This window comes from Myripristis murdjan, chromosome 7 (assembly GCF_902150065.1).
Source record: "Myripristis murdjan chromosome 7, fMyrMur1.1, whole genome shotgun sequence".
NCBI classification, from domain to species: domain Eukaryota; kingdom Metazoa; phylum Chordata; class Actinopteri; order Holocentriformes; family Holocentridae; genus Myripristis; species Myripristis murdjan.
This window is the reverse complement of record NC_043986.1, coordinates 9,668,269-9,687,553: the sequence shown is the minus strand read 5'-3', so window position 1 is coordinate 9,687,553 and position 19,285 is coordinate 9,668,269. Positions and strand designations below refer to the sequence as shown.

The window sequence follows — 19,285 nt, the reverse complement described above, 5'->3', positions numbered from 1 at the left end:
ACAAATCAGTCTTACGAATAACTTTAACTAGAAGACATTGGATTTTAGTTGTAGGTTTTATTTTTCCACAAGAAAACATTGGTAATGTTACACTTTCACACAATACAAAGTTTGCTCTACAAAAAGGCAAAATGACTGCAAAAACAACTGTCAAAGGCTGTACTAAAGCACCATGATCAAAGCACTTTTTGCAAAAGGTAGCGACAACCTAGTGGGTCAGGTGGGAAGAAAAAAAAAAAAAAACACACAAAAAAAAAAAACTAGGAAAAGCCCCGTGAAGATGAAAACCCTATGTGAAGTAATAAGGTTTCTTGACGTTGATGCCATATTCTGAGAGGGCAGGAGACAGGTCCTCCATTGTCAGCGTGTACTTCTTGTCCTATATTTTGGAGAAGATACAGAAAAATTAAAAGACAATAATTAAAACAAAATGGTGGTAGCACTTAAAGCACAATGCCAGACATTTTTGTTGTTTGTTTTAGCTTGAGCAAATCACTGTGTTTACGCCTGTCATTCACATAATTTTCAAGTATGTAAAAAAGTAGAGGAGGTAATATTACCTATTTGTAGGATCATCAGTAAACAGGCTGTAACTCAAATTGAAAGGTGCACAGGTGGTTGCATCTGTTATAAAATGGTCACAAACATTAACCTTTGCCTTGCTCCTGGAGCTTCCTGACGCCGTGCCCTTCATCTTACAGTACTGCAGAGCATCGTTGGCGATGTCTGAGATGAACTTCTGAGAGGCAAGGGAGATCAAACGGATTCTGTGGAGAAACAGAGTGAGTTATTAGTGTATCGTGGTTTTTGCCTGTTTGTAATCCCACAGTATGACCCACACATAACTCAGAACTCTGCAACCAATAAATCTGTTTGATAAACATCAGCAATCACAAAGAAACTCTCCCTTTTTCTTTGAGTGCATTAACACACCGTCAGTCATTTTTGAATCTCCTCTTTTTCAGATTACACCTTTTTCACATTAATACCTACATTTTTAAAGCAGACTGCACAAACAGATTAATAATCCCTCTATTTTATGAGGCACTACAAAATTTGTTGATTCCAGCAAATACTCAACATGCCAGCAATAGTCTATGTGGTGTGTGGGTGTGGTGTGCCTCAAGGCTCAGATCATCAGCTGAAATGATTCTCCATGCTGCCACTTCACCAAGCACTTACATTTACTGTTATGACACACACGTTTGACAATGAACCCTGATGTCAGACGACACCACGCTCTTTGCTGAGTCAGTGTTAGCTGCACTTACATTCTTGGATCAGACGCTTCAAATCCGGCACGGTTGAGATAGTAGCCTGTCACTGCATCAGGAATCTGTGAAAAATAAAGCCGTTCATAGGATAGCTACTTTCGGACAGCTACACTTCAAACCAAACAATGTTGCTCTCACTGCTACTAACACCTAATTTTTGGGTATATCTCTGCCAATCAATAATTATCTGCTAAATAACTTGTAGCAACAGGAGAATGTAGGGTGCATCTTCTGACCAGGACAGTAATTTATCTGTCTCTTAGCACCTGTTTTCAAAATTAACCAGAATTTTGGCTGGCAATTAATGACTTTTCTCTGACAACTGAATACTTTTGATTACTGCTGCATTCAGATGAGCGATACAACCTCCGTCACCTTAAGCACTACTTGCAAACCAGGAACCCAATTTCTCTGACTTCCCGAATTTAATATATTATTGAGAAGGAATTAGGGCAAAGATAGATATATTTCACCTCAAAAAAGAAACACATCAGTTCCATCATCAAGTCATTTTGTGATTGTGTCTCTTAAAAAGACACAGCAGGACAACTAACCTACTTGCTGGATTTTTAGTGTGGCTGACATTGCTAGATTTGGCTTGTTATTAAATATGTAACCCAACATATCACTCAATAGGTTATTGTATGGGGGGAAAAAGCTAATCAGGTGCAACAAACCTCTACAGAAAACTCATCTCTTCCAGTTCAGTTCAGCATTGTGAACCTGAAGTCACTCTTCCATTCATTCATCCCCATTTAAAATCAATAGAGCATAACCATGTTAAAGGGCTTGACTTACAGTAGGAGTGTAATCCTCTAACTGCATCAGGAAATCTACCAGCGGTGCGGTGGAGATGGCAGGCTTCACATCCCCGTTGGTGATGCCACCGGGAACATAGACGCCATTGGATACAGATGTGTCTGATGATGGCGTCACCATGGCAGCCGAGGCTGAAGCTGTAACACAAGTTCATAGGATGACTGCATATTTCTTTAACCCCTTACCATTCTGACAGTCCACCAGCATGCCTGGCCCACTTCCTGTCTTTCAGAGGCTGCAGAGAGCTTGATTTTAAAGATAGAATGAAGGTACTGGCATCATATAACTAGACATCATAAGGAATCGACTGGTAGCAAATATGGCATGCTAGGATGTTGTTAAATTTTGGCGAGGGAAAGACTAGCATGGGTATTTTCAAATGGGTCCCATGACCTCTGACTTCCAGATCAATGACAATGGGCTCTATGGACATGCACGGGTCTCCCCTTTGCAGACATACCCACCTTATGCGAATCCCATGCAGTTTGGGGCACATACCATGCAGTACAAATGTGTTATTTTCACCTATTCTAAACTAGCGTATTTGTGCATACTGGGGCCTTAATAGTCTTGGAGTTGCATAAACAGGGTTTGACTAGAAAGCTGAGAGTCTTGTGGATTCAGTGAGCCCAATTTTATTCATGTGTGATGATGCAAGTCCCGATAGTATCCATTTCATTGTAAGCAGAACATTATTTCAAATTTAACGTCACTGTATAAAATGACAGATTTTAAAATCACAGCTTCATGAAACTTTATACAAACTAAAAACCAAGGGCATTCAGAGAATGCCTGGTTTTCTAGGTATAAATATAATAAAGGGGAGTGTCTGAGCAATTTCCACAGCAGAAGTGGTCACCATCCAATCGCCAAAATGTAATTCACAGAATTCTCCAATTGTCAAAAGTTTTTGACACCAAATCACAGCAACAGTTTTTCTATAGCACTCCTCAAAGTCTTGGTGTACTAATGTCTTATTCTGAAGGAATTCTGAACATTTTTACTAATTCTCGAGTGGTCAAAAATGGCATTTTCCAAAAAGCAAGAAGCTATTCAGTTGGGCTGTGTTAAAGGCGATTAGCGTTATCTTGTGTACGAAATTAAAACCAGATTTTGCGGCGCTGTGCAGAAACAAACATCTACAAATCGAATGCAGAGACTCAATAGTGATTGCATTAAGAACTACTCATTTATAATGCGAGACAGCTCACATCCACAGAACGAGGACAAAACTTATTTTGTCAAACACCGGGCTAACTACCTTGCTAAGACAATATTAGCCACATACCATTACTCGTCACCGAAGGGATGCTGCTGACACTGCTGGCTGTGCTATTTGCGATACAGTTACTTGATGTTGCAGATGTCGCGGATGAAACTCCAGTGGTGACAGACTGGTTTACGCTGTCGATGTTCATGCTGATGTTTTCGTTCTCTGCAGGCAAGTAACGCTAGCTTAGCGGTGTTAGCTTAGCGCGCTAACGTTACCTAGCTACAGTAAAGAAACGTCCGAATCGACTCGTTCGTTCGCTATTTCGACAAAACACGCGATTGACTGCTTGCGTATATATTTCTCAAATATTAAATGAGAAAGTGAGCCAGGTAATAGTGTTACTACAACTTGTGGCGCACGGAAATCGCAGTGTCATACGCCAAACAACCTAACATGTAACTGAGCAGCGGGTTCACTCTGCGGAGCTGACCGTGTCATGTGACCGTGCGACTGACGGAGATAGCCGATGATTACCGAAGCCCAATTCGCTGTGGCTCGGCTCAATAAACATGTTCTGTTTCATGTTTGGGCTTAAACGTGGCGATATTCTGCTGTTATTGTGGACGGTGGATGATGTTGTGACGATCATGCGTACATTACGGAGGATTTTAAAATGCATGGAGCTGGACAGAAGAATGAATGAGTCCGACCCTCTGGGGGTTGGGAGCCTCCTTTCTCACTGATCAGCTGAGGGGGCACGGCAGGCTCCATGGATACAAACTGCACTATCGAAGCTTTCACGTTATAACAGTAGCCTATAACAAGAAAGGTTTCTTGTAATAACGTGAAAACATCATGTTAAAATGTGAAAATATCTTTTTATAACGTGAAAAACATCTTGTTATAACAAACTTTTCACATAATAACGTGATACTGGTACTGGTAGGCCTACGTTTGATAGATAGATAGATAGATAGATAGATAGATAGATAGATAGATACTTTATTCATCCCGCAGGAAATTCGCAGTTTTTCAGCTGTATCCACAGATTACAGATTAAATAAATCAATAAAAAAAAAAAGATTAAAAAAAAAATAAATAAATAAATAAAGAATAAGATCTAAGTACAACAGAATAAGATCTAATACGTTTGGTACGTTTCCGTACTTTCGTCCTCTTCAAAGTTACTTTAATGAACTAAAAACAAAGATTAGGTGTGGGGAAAAAATGCTTTAGTTAATTGAAATAGAAATAAAAACTAGAATTTAGAAAAAATAAAACCAGCTAAACATTATTGTGTGCTTACAAAATTAACTAAAGTAAAATAAAAACAAACAAAAAATGTCTTTAATCTGTCAATTTGGTCAAATTTGTCAACACAACAAGCATGAGGAGGCGTTTGTGCTGATGTTTGTGGAGACTGGGAGGTCGACATGAGGGTTTGCATTGCAATATCTATTCTGAACTTCTTACATCTTGCCTCTGACAACCCTTTCATAATATAATAAAACAAACAATAAAGCAAACAACTAAGACTTAAAACTAAACTTAAAGTAAACATTGTCAAGCAATAACAACTAAACTGAAGCAGTAGAACGCATATCACAATAGGGGGCGATATGAAACCTATTTTTCCTTTGACAATCTGCCATTAATGCTCGAAGAAGTGCTGCATCCTGCCGGTGGGAGACTCAGGAAGATGGCTCAGTGAGGAGAGGTGGAGGTGCAGCTCTGCAGGCACCGGTCCGACTACACCTGGACTCAACCGGAGGACAAACACCAAAAAAAACGAAGGGAGGCTTGGACACCATATGAGACAAAAAAGGTACCAAACCAAACAGCTCCTATATTATTTGTATTTCCAAGCAGGAGGCTTGGAAATAATACAAATCTCCCAGTCTTCAAGTCTCTCAGGTCTTCTGTCATTGTAAAACCATGCAAGACCATGTATCTGTCATTTTGTAACGAAAAAATTGTTATTTTAAGATTCTGCAGTTACAGACAAAATTATGAATTATCCCACATCAAATGCTGGTTAATTTAATGGCTTTGGAATAAAACTAGAAACAGCCCCATTGATAGGTGCAGGCTGTTTTTCATTTAGCAGGTTATCACTAATCTGAGGGACTGTATTTCCAAGGCATATGTCACAGTCCTGAGTCGTCTCCATGAGCAAGATAATGAAAATAAGTGATATGTCAAAGGAATAGGGGTAAGCAAGATCTGAATAACTCTGTGGAGATGATCAGCCAGTAGTGACTGATTATGTCACCTTGTTAGATATTGTCTAAAGCCTGCCTTTGTGTTATTTCAAAGTTCACAGGGCGCTGGCATGTCTTCCCCTGTCCGTGTCATCGTGGTCGGAGCTGGCAGCCGCGGGGAAAATTACTCCCAGTTTGCATCCGTCCACCCGGAGCGAATGAAGGTCAGGAGAGCTGTATTCATCTAGCACCTTCAAACACAGAGTTTACAAAGTGTTTTGATGCACATGGCAAAGTAGAATAACTACTGGAAGGCCAAACAAGAGCAAAGTAAAATCAAGATCAGGTTAAAACAGAAAAGCAAAAGATGCAAAACACAGTAGAAAGGAAAACAGAGGCATGTTGAGCCCGACAGCTTGAAGTTGCCAGTATAAAGGCCACACAGGAAATAATGCTTTTTTTCTGAATCCTACAATTGACTGTATTGATAGAAATGTCTTAAAAAAATAGTTGTATTCCAAAAAAATTGAGAGGGTCAGTTAGACAATACTACAATAGAGACCATTATCAATGATTTACTGCTGTCCTGAACTAAATGTGTTGTAAATTCATTAAAATCCTGTTTCAAATGGTGCCTGAAAGACCAGAGAGCCAGTTTGTCGAGGTTAAATGACAATGGGCCCCACAGCAACAATCAGTAAACTCCGTTTAACATGCAGATTGAAGTAAGTAGGTCAGCAAGTTCCAACAAGCACTTCACAAAAACAGAGCTGCAATAATTTAAAACACACTTAAACCTTAACAGGAATAAAAGACACCTAAATGACAGATAATACCGGTGAGTTTTGAGACTAAGACCGGCCATATCTCGATTTTTGAAAAATAAAATCCTTGGCTACAGTGTGGAAACATGGTGAAATGTTGACTAGTATCCCTGGCTAGTTAGTTGCTGAATAACCGGATTATTTGTTTCCAAGGGTGGAGCTGAAGTTGACATGGAATATTTGACCCTTTGGAAACACTTAATGTCTTTCCAAAACATTTTAGACAGTAAAGACAGTAACAGTATTGTTTTGATCTGATTCTTGACATAATTGCATAGGTTTTTAAGATGAAATATCCAAGTGAACAATTATTTTGCTATGGCACCTCATTACTGGGTGTGGAACTCCACAGCAAAATAGTTCCTTATAAGTTAACACACAAATAAAAATAGAAAATCCCGGAGAAAATGAAATATTTACCTTGCTTCTACAAAAATGGACACACAAAAATGTCTGACTAAAGCGCAGTTTAAAGGCCATTCTGGTTCGACCGGATGCCAGCACCTGTGGATGTGCATGCTTTGTCTTTTTTTAGCAGCTGTTACACTGACATCCATCCCTGTTGGCCTGTTTCAGGTTGTCGGAGTTGCTGACCCCAGGGAATTTGCTCGCAAGAAACTTCAGCAGCAGCACGACATTGAAGATGACAATGTGTTTGAAGGTGAGCATCAAAATAAAAGCCGCACTTTACTTGCTTGTTGTCCATAATGGTTATTTCTCCACCTCATACTATTGGACTCCCAATGCTTTTATTTCTAATAGACTGGCCGAGGATAATAGCCAGAGAGAAGTTTGCAGACGCCGTGTTAATTTGTACTCCAGACCGTCTTCATAAGGTGACTGATTTTAAAAAAGAAAAACTTTCATTCACTGTCAAATCTATAAAATTATGTTTAGTGTCTCATTATTCATCGGAACAATTTGGAAATGTGGAAACACGTCGCCTTTTTTTTTTTTTTTTTTTTGAAACCTGGTTGTTGTCTTCCCCAGGAACCTGCCGTGGCCTTTGCAAAGAGGGGCTACCATGTTCTGCTGGAGAAACCCATGGCTGTGAGTAAAGGCTTATTTCACCCAAAATGCCTCTGAACTTTGACCTTACCATGGGTGTAACTGATGGCTGTCTCTCTACAAACAATAACAGCACATAGAAATCAATCTTAACTGATAAATACATGTGAAGGACATCAAACAACAATAAAAAAAGGTCAATTACATAAAAAAAAAAAGCAGGCGTTTTACTGGACTTACACTTAAAGCAAGTGTGGAAAAACAACTTGGAACCTTTTGTTGATACCGCCCCTTGCTGAATCTTTGGGTTTTATTGATATTCAGTCTTTATCATGTTAATGCATTTTATTTACCACAATGCAACGATCCTGTCCCTAAATGTCACTTTAGACAACTGCTGAAGACTGCAAAGAGATCGTGGAGGCCTGCACTCAGAGCGGCGTGATGCTGACGGTGGGTCATGTTCTCCGATACGATCCTGTCATCCACAAGATCAAGGTGAGCATCTTCTGCCGCTCCGTTATCAGCACATCTGACCGCCTCTGTGCAGCCGCCATTAAAACGAGAAGCAAAAGCATGAAGCTCTCTTTATTTTAAAGTACCCCATGAAATCACCTCACATGACTTCTACTTCCTGCAAAACAGAGCATCTTAAGTAGTGACACCATCCTGCTCTAAATAAAATTGCGTTTCTCTCCCAAACAGACAACCTGTTGGTTTGCATTGCACTATTTTCACCCAAACATCCTGTTTCAGCAGGAAATACAAGAAAACAAGGACATAAGAGTCCATTTCATGGGGTCTTTAAAGGCATAACTTGTATTTAAAATGTAGTTTATTGTCATTTTTCTTTACCAAATATATAAAAACAATTGCTGTTATTGAATTTTGTGAAGATCATTAGAACAGGAGCCTTGGCCATTTCAGCTAAATGACATCCTTTTTTAATTAGGTATAACTGACCACACAGAGATAACCACACATAGATCGACATCTTAAAAAAGTTTGGTGCTGATATTGATTAAAATAAAAACCGTCGATACAGTCTGACTTAGGGTACTGGTTTTAATGAGGAATGCTATTTTTTTCCATTTTTGGGGGCTGATTTATATGCAGAATACTCAAGCCTTTTCCTTACATAGCAACAAACAGTGAAGAAGACGAAAATCTGAACTGTTGCATTATGCCTTCAGGTCATATTGGTATGACAAATATAATGAATTGATCCTGTTGCAGGAGCTGATAGATGCTGGAGTCGTTGGTGACGTGGCCCATATTCAGCACCTTGAGCCGGTAAGAAGACAGACAGTGGAAATAAAGAAAATGATAATATTGTAAAACCCTAATAACGTAGATACTTTTTTCAACATAGTCATTTTTGCCTAATTGCTTGAATTTAGGCCCAAATATTCCTCCAATGAATTTTTTTTTGTGCTTACTTGAGATTCAGACGTCTCTTCAGAACCTACAAAAGTCACAAGTGTAAAGTCAGTTATTTAGGGAACGGGTACCAGTACAAATACACATGGAACTGGGATATACTTTTTTCCCGGCCTGGCCTATCCTCGTCACTCCAGCCTCTAAGTGTTTTTAATCAGTTTTGTCAATACAGTATCTGAGTTCTGCGTTTGTAAGCTGATCTGTCGTCTTGTTCCAGGTTGGCTTCTATCACTTTGCTCACTCGTTTGTTCGAGGGAACTGGAGGAACGAAGCCGAGAGCTCTTTTGCGCTGCTGGCCAAGTCGTGCCATGACATTGACCTAATACATCACTGGGCAGGGGCACGCAGGTAAACCACCAAACCGCAGTAAATGATCACCTCCATGCTTACTGGAAGTTCAGAGACACAAACACAAAGCTTACGGTAAAACAAATATTGAAATAGGTGTCACTTGGGTTGGCCTGATACTTTGAGATGACCCTGACTGATGTGTAGCCGTACGATAACCTTTGACCATGCAAGACTGCAGCCAGCATAACAGAGCATAGAGAATCAGTAGAAATCGTTCTTCTTTCTCCGCCTTTGAAAGAGAAGTTCATCAGAGGTTTTATGTGTCCATAATGTATTTGTGGGTGGATGTATGTGGTTGTTTGTTTCCTTTTTGTTTTTCTTCAGATGAATCATTAACGATGCAGTTTGACTTATCAGGTGTGTGAAAGTTTCATCGTTCGGAGCCGTCAGCCACTTCACAAAAGAAAACAAGGTGTGTAGTCCACAGAGACCCGGTAGAAAGAAATTAATTAGTGTTAAATTAGTGTCACTACCATAATGGAAATCAACTGGTTTTTGGTTGCATCTTTTATTGTATATTTTTTTAGCCATATTTAAACACTGAAGTGGTTAAATTTTGTTACTTTGCAGTGGAGATTTTGGCTATTTATCACTTTAAGTCAGGCTGCACCAGGCCACAATACAAAAGTTAAAACAAATTTAATATAACAGATAAAACAAGGTCACTATTTTATTACACACCTTTAGCTGAGGAACAGTTAATACTTGAAACACAGAAGCCTGCATGTACATGTAGCCTTGAATTTTGTGTCTGAAAAGCCTATAAATGCTGTAGAAGAACTTTTTGCATTTTGACATTTTTTTTTTTTTTTTTTTTTTTTTTTTTTTTTTTGTATTTTGGCTTCCCTCTCAAATATTTTGACACATGTAAAGAGTAAAATTAAGAAATATTAAAGATGTTAAAACCCTAAATTTCTGTTAAAGCAAAATTTTACTCTCCATAATAGTTCCTAGAACTTTCATCACTGTCCCCAACTTCATGGCAGTGTTTTGTTTGTTTGTTTGCTTGTTTGTTTTTGAGAACCTTCAGCTCAAGGTTGGGTTCATTGCCCCTTGACACAAAGACATGGACAGCATGGCCTGTCCATTTGTACTATGAATGTCCTTTTCATTCTGTCTTGCTGAAGTAGGTGAGCCAGATGTTAATGATGTTTATGTCTGCTGAGCCTACAATGAAATGCGATGTCATGTGTGTGTGTGTGTGTGTGTGTGTGTGTGTGTGTGTGTGTGTGTGTGTGTGTGTGTGTGTGTGTGTGTGTGTGTGTGTGTGTGTGTGTGTGTGTGTCAGCCAGCAGGTGCTGCAGGTCGTTGCCTGGACTGTTCCATTGAGGGAAACTGTCCATACTCGGCATCCAAAATCTACCTGGATCGAGTGAAACGGGTCATTATTTCTACATATAACCTCATCAAACCAATCATTTGATGTTCTTTTACCATCAGTGAACATAGTACTGCACATGGAGGATTTAAAAAATATGTGTGTGTGTGTGTGTGTGTGTCTTAGGGACACGTTGGTTGGCCAGTGTCAGTCATTTGCTCCGACTCGCTCCCGGACATTGAGTCGGTGACGCAGGCACTGAGGACCGGACCGTACGGCCGCTGTGTGTACGAGTGTGACAATGATGTCTGTTCCAACCAGGTGAGGAGGTGCTGGGAGGAGCATGTGCCGGGAGGAGGATGTGCAGGTTTTAGACGGCAACATGAGTTTGAGACCGGCTCTCTGTACCCTTCATTGTCAAACACAGCACACATCCCCTTAGGCCTGCGTCGATACTGTAGCGGTACTGAATGTCAGGCTAAAATAAGATGTATGTAACTCAGAGAATTTCCCCCAACACTTAAATCCAAAACCAACAGGCACATAACATGTCGCAAACCAGAGCTATGAATTTCTGCATTTTTCACAGATTCAGTTCCTTTTTAATGAAGAAAAATGGATTGTGTGTCGTATTTGTCTACTGATCCCCTCTGTGAAAACAATAACGTGAAATCACAGGTTACATAAACCACGTGTGGTTTTGGAACACATCAGATCTACAACCACAAGCAATTTAATTATCTCACATGTGGAAAAGAAACAGCAAAAAAATGACAAAATTAAAGGGAAAATATTGGATAGATTTCAAATTTAAGGACTGAGTTTTATCCGAAACATCTGGCACTTGTCTAACGTGACATTTTGCCAGTGGAGAGCTTCACTGAGTATATCAGCTCAGGTATTATCTGGGGGTAGATGATAATTAACTAGAACACATGTTCTTGTTTTGCATCTGTCTGCTTTGCACTATTGCTCATGCTGTTGATTTTGTTGTTGTACCTGCTTCCAGTGTTTGTGTTGCCATGTCATCATTTGTCATCAAGCACTTTTCTGAGTATTCTTTAATCTTTTTCTTCTAAACTCAGCCACCCCATAAGTCATGTCAAATGCCTTTCACTATTTACCAAGACATTTCTGCAAATCAGACTTTGGCGATTTTCCATTAAAATCGGCACTCATGGCACTTCAGCTGCTGTTCCATAAGTTGAGGCATGATGCTTCTTCCTTTATGTTTCTTTTTGCCTTATTTTTCCGCTCCGTTCGTCCAGGTTGTGAACATGGAGTTTGAAGGGGGTGTAACAGCAGCTTTTTCCATGGTGGCATTCACGGAGGAGCTGTGTAAGCGAAAGACAACCATCTATGGCAGCAAGGTAGGACTTTGGAAAGTGACTCAAGAATGACGAGGAGCCCCAAAACCAAAAGCTTTTCCTGGAAAGTTCAGCACAGCGTGGAGGATTAGCTGTTAAAGAGCCTGTCCTGTCCTTTTTGTGACTTTGTGTCATTGTTTATGTTTGCCCTAGAAACATTAAAGATCTTAGCTGGTCAAGAACATCAAACTATGATGAGGTCTTGTCATATCATGTATTATGTTCTCAGGTTTGTTAGAGAAGAATTCAAAATTCTCTCACATTTATTATGAGAAGTCAATATTACTAATCACTGGAGAATTCACTATCCAGTGAATATTGCTATATATACTTGGGTCCAACTCCTGGAAATAATATAGCAACCTCTGCTAAAATACTGAATTGTCATCAGATTGCTAAATACACAAAATTTAATGTAGATTAAGTGCATCGATAGGTCAAGATTAACGCTGTGAGAATATGCAGACGACTCTTCGCTCCTCTGCGCAGCCTGGATGTTGGTTCCAGATCTTCAGAGCTGTGTCTCCTCACAGGGGGAGCTGTCGTATGATGGACATGAGATCCGAGTGTTCGACTTCCTGACCCAGAAATCCACCAAGCACACAGCGCCCAGCGACACCCCCGTGCACTTCAGCATGTCTGGGCATGGTGGAGCAGACTACCACCTGATGGATGCCTTCATTTCTGCTGTGGCAGTGAGTGCATGCATTAAGTTGCTTTTTCCCTTCCAGTGTTTATTCTTTCAAATCTATATGCATGCTTTGAAGTAACTGAGTGGCTTTGATGTTGTTAAATGCACAGCACTCAAATATATGAGTGTAGAAATCAGCCTGTAGAGTGTTTCTTTTGTTTCTCGGCTCACACGATTTCTCTGTGGGGCCACTGACTCCAGATTAAAGGTACTCAGTGGAGCTTCCCTTATAAACACACTTCTGTTTACAGTCATTTCCCACCTCAAAATATGTTTTCACACCCTTATTTTGGCTCTTCACCACAGTACATAAATCAACATAAATTCAAAGTTCAAACCATATTGGCTTGTGTTGTCACCATAGGAACTAACAATAATCGCCATTTTGTGAATTTCCCAGTTTGGGATCAATAAAGTATACCTATCCTATCCTATCCTATTTTATTCTGTGCTCGTCAAATGAACAGAGCAAACAGTGTGGTAGTCCCTCTGTGCATGTCGGCCCAATGCTGGAGGAGCTTATTGTGTTATCGGGTACCTTCAGTGCAACGGTTGACTGACCTGTGTGTGTGTGTGTGTCTGTGTGTGTGTGTGTGTGTGTGTGTGCACTTTCACAGAACAACGATGCATCCCTGATCCGCTCGGGCCCTGAGGAGACGCTGCTGAGCCACATGCTGGTGTTTGATGCGGAGCGGTCGCGGCTGGAGGGCAGAGTGATCTACTGTGGTGACGCTAACCACAGCTAAATGACTGAAGGACGCTTTGACAACACAGTAATTTCAATTTTTGAAAAACAATCAACGTTATCCGGATGATTGAAGGCACACTACGATGATGCATGACAGACCGAATCCTGCGGTGTATGCAGGTTGATGATCGTGCTGTTACTGCTCAGGGATTTTAATGTTTCGTGTTTTGAGAGACTCTTCAAATCTCACATGATGTGATATGTCTTGATCTAAGAAACTGATTTTTCATGTCATTTTATTTGAGGGATGTGAATGTAATTTTTAAAATAATTTTAAATACAAAGTTGGTGCTCTGATTAATATAAATTGTCTTTGCCTGTGCCAATCTGCCAATTGTCTGTGAAAATCTGATCCGCCCTGGCTGTGTCTGCGAACATAAAATGTAGAATATTTATTTAGCAGAGCTCACCAGTTTGTTTTATTTCATGTACTCATGCCAGCTGACCAGTGACTCAGATCAGTAGTCCAGCTCTGGCAGGATTTATGCAGCTGACCCCCAACTGTGAAACCTACTCACATCAGTTATCAGTGAGACAGATGATAAGACTGAAGGTGATTATGGAGAAGCTACTGACTTAAGTTTATTAAGAAGTAAATAGGAATATAAATCAGAAATATGAAAAATATTTGCAAGTTACACTAAATACAGTGAATAGAAGTATTACATATAAGCAAGTGGCTGTCAGATTTCTATGAAGTCTAGAATATTTATCATTTTAGAACAAACACATTGGAGATTCTTTTTCTTTTTATGCCACAGCTCATTCACATCTGTGCTGAATGTGAACGGTGAACCTTCTCTACTGACAGGTAGTGGTGTAAGTTAAAACGATAAAGCTCAGTACAAACGTGTTCCCAGTGGCTCAGACTGCTGGCTTTGTGCAGCAGGTCATGTCATCTCAGCGGAGCGCTGCCAGCTGCGAGCTTCAGGGACACGCTGTCTTCTTCCAACGCGATCTGATGGGAAAATAATAGAAACTTTCCTGTTAGTCACGTCTGCCAGGGAATCTGACAAACAGAAAGTCTGATGAAATCGACAGATGACCGCTTTAAATTGGCACATACAGACAGAGCAGTTTTATTCCAAAACAGTATACCTCTTTTGGGGGGAAGAAAAGATACTAGAAGTACATCATATAAATTCAGGGCATTAGATTCAATCAAAGGGCAAGTGGTTGCCATTTGCTTACAGTCTTTTAAAAAGCATCATCTGGTTTAATTTTGTACTATAAAATAGTGTTTTCATTGTTACGTTGTTGTTATCATCATCATATGAGAAACCTTTCCACCTCTACTCACCCTCTTACTGATCAGTGGCAGGAAACTCTCTACTGATTGGCTTATTCTGCTTTTGTGGCACAAAAGTATTATTGCTACTGGCAATGTTAATATATTTGTGTGGTACATAACATAAAAAACTAAAATATTTGAAACAAATACAACTGGTTAAAAGCAACATTAGCACTTGAGGCTCCACAATCAGCCATAAATAGTCTTAACTGAAAGTGAGACATTAACTGGCTGCATCAGGACTGATTATATTTGGTAAGAATCTTTCGAAAAAATATTAGTTTTGCTGTACTATTAGAGGAATTCCAGCCCCTCACACTGTATTTGCTCCTCTTGTCCTGGGATCAAATCCTGCCACAAATTTCTGTTCTGTATTCCACACACACAGTGTCCCTCTAGCTGTCTTCTCAGGGCAAAAGAAGAATTTTTTTTTTTTTTTTTTTTTTTGAAAAACACTTAAAAGTCCTAATTTAGACTTGGCTGGCTATAGAAACTGTAGAAGTTTCCATGTAGATTCCTGAAGGTCACTGTTGGACAAGCAGCTTTCATCTACTTTCTTCACTGCTGTGCTTCACTTCACTATTTATTTTCACAATGCAAAAATACATATGTATATATCTCATATGTCTTACATACTGTCAGTTCTTGTTTCAAAAGCTCAAGTCAGTTTGAATGCAAACAAATGATCAAAGCCTGTATGAGGTAAAGGTGTTTCAACAGGGGGCGCCATACTACACAAAGACTTTTTGATCTCTCTGCGTCATCTGAGTGGGACCTCACTTTGCATAAATACTGTGCACCTTAACAGTCAAAATAAGATTTACCCAGGCAAAGGGGCCTCTGCTGCATTCAGCTTAAGAGGAGAGGGCCTTATCCCCTGGAGCTGTCCATCACTGGTACAGAAATAGTCTGACAGACAGCAGCCTACTGTAGCAACAGGCAATTGTGTCTTAGTTTATACCCTGCCATGCTACCTTTTTCAATCTCTTTTCTCAGGCTTAAGCTTGCTGCAGCACCCCAAATAGTCTGGAATAACAACAGCTGATGCACAGAAACAGCTGATAGTTTAAAAAGGACAGAGGAGTGGATGGGATTGAGAAAAAACAAGACAGTAACCGGTGAAGACCGTTAATACACATGGCCAAGGCCAGTTGTAACATGTTGGGTGCTAAGGGTTGCTGGTTGAATACTTCCAGCTCACACAGCAGAAACCAGAAACTGTTCTAATTTCCCCCACTTACCTGTGATTGTGATGATGCCTGTATCTGCTTTGTACTATGTGCTGCGACAATGTCTTTGCATTGTTGAGAGCCAGTTAGTCCACCAACTAATTGCATGATGTTTGCCACAGAACCAGGGTAGGACCAGAGAGTGAGAAGTTTGTTGATCTTGTCCTCCACCTTCTCCAAGTACATTCTTATGTTTTCATCCTGGATTAGCGTGGAGGTCGCAGAGACTCTTATTGTCACAACATAACAGTTTCACTACATAATTACTGTCAAACATGCTCAATTATACTATTCATTCCCAAGCAAGCCTAGTGCAGCCATTGCAGCTAATTTTATTTTTGTAAACTGATTCTGTAATCCAAGATTACACCCATTACAACCCGAGACAAAGCATACTACACCTGCAGTGCTCATAACCTGAAACTTGTTGATGTCTGCAGAGCCATTCTCTCTTCTCACTGTGTGTATTGGGAGGGAAGTCAGATCAGATTCTGTGCTGAAATGTGACCGTTTGTGTCCTTGATACCAGAAAATACCTTGTACAATGTAATTACCCTAACGTTGGTACGTTACATTCAATCCATAACTATATTAATTATATTACCAATTACAGTGATTTTTTTAAACTTTGCTCTCCTGACTCCCATAGTGTCCTTTGGTGGATTACTAAAAAACGTTTTTATTGAAATAAGTGACACACTGGGACTAGCAGTGAATAAAAAATGGAAAGCTTGAAGTTTTGCTCTGTAAGGTATTTATGTTGGCTGGTGAGCAAAGAAATATTAAACTGCTAAATTTCTGCATGCAGTCAGTTCTGATTGTTCCAGTAAAACAGGTAACAGCATGCAAAGTGAGAAGGGGCCTCTCTGCAGCACCTCTCTTAAGCCGATCCAAGATCTTTTCCCTGGAGTCGATGCTCTGTCGACAGGCCTTCAGCTGCCGGTCGGTGGCCGCCTGCTGGATGGAAGCTCCTTTCAGAGGAGCCCGGCGCTCCTCCTGCTGTCACTGCCTCTCAACCACAAATTTCATCTCCATCTCATTGGAGAGCTTTGAATCAGAGACATAACGGAAGACACCTTCTCACAGCAGTGATATTTTAACACCAGATATTTCCATCAAGGATTTGATCTCAAATGGCCTCTGCTTCATTATGCTGACAGTTGATAAAGCTGAATAAAATATAGTTCTGCTCCTTTACTTTTGGGCCAGGAAACATATTTTCATTTCTGATCAAAAGCTGTATTATAGTGTAAGCCTTTCACTAAATGCTTCAGCTCATAGAAACACTTCTGTTAGATACTTCATTCATCACCAAATAGACGCTGGTGAACAAAATAACACGCATTACTGGTCAAATAATATTAATCTTCTGCCTCTCATTGCGTGATGTTTGACGGGGACACTCTCTCTTTATGAAGTTCCCCCTGTCTCTCTGCATTTTATTCATTTAATTTTGCAGTTGAGTCATGACGTGAGGGAGGATGAGTTCTTACAAGTTGAAAGGGATGACTAGGCGAGGCTGAAGCCCTGAAGGGTCTTATTTTGCAGCAGTGAGTGTACATTTATAAATATCCACCCACTAAAGACAGAAATCATTTGGCATGAGCTGGTGATTCAAAATGTTTTCACTATGGAAATGAATGTAACTCTCAAGCTTCCACTAAAAAATGTTCACCAGGGGCAGCAACCACAGAAATTCAAAGTATAAACACTGCTGTTCAGCCTCTGACAGAAATCAAAAGCTTTGTGCCCTCTACACTGGAAAATCTTCCATGCTTCTACCCTGACAGCAAAGAGTTTGTCTGCACTCACCGAGGAATAATGTATTTTTGTGAAAGCATGTGACCACCACACTAGATTTAATTAGAAATGAAGAAAATCCCCCCATGGATGTCTTTGACTGCAGAGCAATACAATTAGAAGTGAAACAGCAGCGAGTCACGAGACAGTGGTGTGTTACTCAGAAATAACACACCTAAACATGCACTCAGCAAAGCCATGTAATGATATAGCAATAATAACCATTAGGGCATGCTCTACTGTGAATGTGAGTACAGAAACATATAAAACACAACCATGAGAACACAAATAGAGGGCAAAACAATAAAGATTACAAACCAGCTTTTGCATATCAACCAATAAAGCACAGCATGAGATGCTTTATGTTTATTTTAACTGATTAATATGACTTTGAAAGCTCAGATTAAAATTTAATCCCCTTTAACAAGTGGTATTGTATTATCACTTTATCACAGCATATTAGGTAGGTTTAAAAAAAAAAATGCAATCAGAAATGTGAAATCTCGGCATTTGCTTCAGCAGTTCCCTGGTTTTTGGAATCACAATCACAATCACATATTTTGGTTGTAGCAGTAGTTGAGTATGGTGTTTAAGATGGACCTCTCTGCGGCTGACATCCTGGGGGCGATGCGTGCTGTGGCCTTGCTGATGCTGAGGAAAGCTTCGAGCGTGCGGTCATGTGAGAGAGAACTCGTTCCAGGTTGCTCTTCCGTGTGATGCACTGGGCCACATCCATCGCACTCTTTGGCCTTCAACATCCTCTGTTTATCCTGGCTCTCCACAGTGTGTTTAGCCATAAATATGTGACACACGGGGTAATGACAGACAGTGGGTGTATTTTATTTTTATGAATCTAAGCTGTCAGCAATGAGGTCGGGAAAAAAAAGGGTTAGTCAGAAATGAGCATACCGGAAAACCAGATGTTAGACATTAAAGGGAGTCTGACAATTAATCTCTTCTGACTGCGATACGGTCTGGGGCATTTGCTGTTCAAAAACACATATGAGATTGCCTGTGACTGCTATTTAAGTTCTCAGGACAGCACTGTCACTGTAATCTTGCATCGTTCATGTATTCAAAGAGAAAAAAAAAACATATGAAAATGTATGTTAACCTAATAGTTTTGCCTGGTGGGTCACAAGAACCGCAGCTAGATTTAGAGCACAGTGCTAAATATAACTCACCTGGCCTCAAGGGCAGCGGCGCACTTCGCCATCAGGTTACAGATGTTCTTAGAAATCTCATGCAGCTTCTGAACAACACAAATAAGACTCAGTGGTTTTTCTGTCTGAAATCTCTCCAGCCCGTTTGCCCTGACGTCTAAGCATGTGTACTTTCAAAAACCAGCTATTACTTGGCATTTTTCATAAACCACAAGCTTTGAGATCAGAGGACGTCCAAAGATATACAAAATGTTCTGCGGTATATCAGCTCAAATCCAAACTGGGCTATATTTTCAAGGAGATTTACATCTAATAGGGTCATCACTCTGTCACTTTTCCTTGAAGAGATGAAGAAGCAGCAAGAAGTTAATTTAGGTAGAATTTAGATATTCATTTGGCCTCCCTTTTCTATCCAAGTACAGAGAAACTGTTTCTTTTCCACATGCAGGATCCTCAGTTCCTCAGCTGTATGTTGTTGGCCTGCATGTTATTGAAGCAGCTTTAGTGCAGAAATATGGGTTAGTTAATGTTTGCCATGCTTACTAAAG

At 40.1% G+C, this 19,285-nt stretch overlaps 2 protein-coding genes across 3 annotated transcripts; one reads left to right on the top strand and one right to left on the bottom strand.

Moving 5' to 3' along the window:
• Positions 1-40: 40 nt before the first annotated feature.
• On the bottom strand, positions 41-3,808 carry taf10 (TAF10 RNA polymerase II, TATA box binding protein (TBP)-associated factor). The gene is made up of 5 exons (XM_030055509.1): positions 3,382-3,808; positions 2,073-2,230; positions 1,272-1,336; positions 653-767; positions 41-379 (listed from the first exon to the last, which is right to left on the bottom strand). Exons 1-5 carry the CDS (start codon positions 3,509-3,511, stop codon positions 290-292), a joined length of 558 nt encoding a protein of 185 aa, XP_029911369.1. The 5' UTR covers positions 3,512-3,808; the 3' UTR covers positions 41-289.
• Positions 3,809-4,976: 1,168 nt separating this feature from the next.
• On the top strand, positions 4,977-13,580 carry LOC115361846 (putative oxidoreductase YteT). 2 transcript variants are annotated; one of them, XM_030055506.1, is made up of 14 exons: positions 4,977-5,131; positions 5,623-5,731; positions 6,908-6,992; positions 7,094-7,167; positions 7,322-7,381; positions 7,730-7,837; positions 8,576-8,632; positions 8,997-9,127; positions 9,488-9,542; positions 10,419-10,511; positions 10,635-10,769; positions 11,717-11,818; positions 12,349-12,510; positions 13,124-13,580. In XM_030055506.1, the coding sequence occupies exons 1-14, from the start codon at positions 5,118-5,120 to the stop codon at positions 13,250-13,252; spliced, it is 1,314 nt and encodes a 437-aa protein (XP_029911366.1). In that variant the 5' UTR covers positions 4,977-5,117; the 3' UTR covers positions 13,253-13,580. The 2 variants fall into 2 exon arrangements, with proteins under 2 accessions (XP_029911366.1, XP_029911367.1); XM_030055507.1 differs by having other exon boundaries at positions 5,013-5,126; positions 5,619-5,731.
• The last annotated feature ends 5,705 nt before the right edge of the window (positions 13,581-19,285 follow it).